The sequence below is a fragment of the Haplochromis burtoni genome, unplaced genomic scaffold (assembly GCF_018398535.1).
Source record: "Haplochromis burtoni strain Fernald_Lab_line unplaced genomic scaffold, NCSU_Asbu1 Contig_321, whole genome shotgun sequence".
NCBI lineage: Eukaryota > Metazoa > Chordata > Actinopteri > Cichliformes > Cichlidae > Haplochromis > Haplochromis burtoni.
The window spans coordinates 408981-410489 of NW_024582682.1; the positions used below are offsets into that span (position 1 = coordinate 408981).

At 50.4% G+C, this 1509-nt stretch overlaps 1 protein-coding gene across 2 annotated transcripts in view; it reads left to right on the top strand.

The window, feature by feature from the left end:
* eipr1 (EARP complex and GARP complex interacting protein 1) overlaps positions 1-1509 on the top strand; it is a 48048-nt gene that overhangs the window by 39963 nt on the left and 6576 nt on the right. The window contains exon 7 of one of the 2 annotated variants that reach the window (XM_005942141.3): positions 281-448. The exons of the other annotated variant lie outside the window; for it this stretch is intronic. Coding sequence (XP_005942203.1) covers positions 281-448 — 168 coding nt within the window. The remainder of the gene's footprint in view (positions 1-280; positions 449-1509) is intronic. 2 annotated transcript variants of the gene reach the window in all.

Below are 1509 nucleotides of genomic sequence, written 5' to 3' on the forward strand. Positions count from 1 at the left end.
AGTCGAGGCTGTGCCGTTGTGAGGCTCGCCTTTGTAATTTACCACCACCGGTGTTGGCCACTTTATTGAGGCTGGCCTTCGCTGACAGACGGCGACGCAGAAAGGCTTTGATTTACCCGGGAAGCCTCGGTGAAGCTTCCTCTCCCTCATATCTGCTCTTGTTGTTACGCCTCCTCCTCTTCCTCGCATTCGTTGCTTCCTCTCACTCTCATCCTGCTCGTTTCTGCTCTTGTGCATTTGCCTTCATGCCTCTAACCGCTCTCTCTCCCTCTCTATCCAGTCAGATCTACTGTATAGAGAACGCCCACGGTCAGCTGGTGCGCGACCTGGACTTTAACCCAAACCGCCAGTACTACCTGGCCAGCTGCGGGGACGACTGCAAGGTCAAGTTCTGGGACGTCCGCAGCGTGCAGGAGCCCGTGAAGACGCTGGAGGAGCACTCGCACTGGTGGGTGGATGCAGAGAGGTCAGGGCGGGTGTCCCACACCTGAACCGTGCCCATGTGTGGGTGGAGTTCCAGCTGGAGCCCATGAAGTGAAGTGTTGCAGATTTTTCTTTAATTTGGGCTCAAATCTGAAAGTAGTCCCCAAGTTATGGTAGTTTTCTTTAAATACAGTTATTTCAGTTTATTTAATGTAGCCATGCGACCTTTAACCTTCATGTAGCCCGACGTGGCTGCAGCTCAGGAGGTTCCATCCCAGCTCCAGTCTGCCACAGAGCTGTAACAGTCTTTATTTTCAGTTTCAGGAGTACAAATGTGGAGCTGTAAGTATTTAGGCATTTGGAGTCGTGACGTCACACCTGCAGCAGACCTCCAGGTGAACATTTCAGGGCTAAAAATTAATTTCAGCTTTTTTAAAAAAACAATCACATTTACACCAAGGCCGAGAATAACCTGCAGCAGTTTAATATCTGCAGGAAGCAGCGCTGGTGCCTCATGTTTGATCCCAAAGTGCATTCTGGGTAAACTTTCAGGGCTCTCCTCAGCCTGTGGCAGAGGTGTCTGCTCAGAAGACAATAGACCAGGTGAAGCATGTGTTCGTAACCTGCAGGATCATCTGCACGGCCTCATTAAATATAACAGCTGATTCTGAGGGGGATGTATTCCACCCGCCTCCAGAACGAGCGGCGAGATGTGCTGACCTGTGCTCAGGATGTGGTGTCACCGCGTTAATGCCACGTTTGGCCTTTGCTTCATTATCTTTAGACGAGCTTTAATGAAGCTCAGCAGAAAAACCAGAGTCGGAGGTGAACGATGAGGGCGGGGCAGCACATGACAAAGGTGGGAACACAGACAAGGACAGGAGGTGGAAGGCAAAGAAAGTCACTGGCAAAATAAAACAGATGCAGACAGCGACGGGAAGCAAACATGAGCTTTAATATTTGAGACGATCTGACAGGAAGCAGTGATTCTTTCATTAAAGCTTCCTGTGTGCACGTGTGCAAACCTCTCCTGACTTCATCTGCAGAACCAACTGTAGGGTCGCAGGTAGGGATGGGTACCAGTGT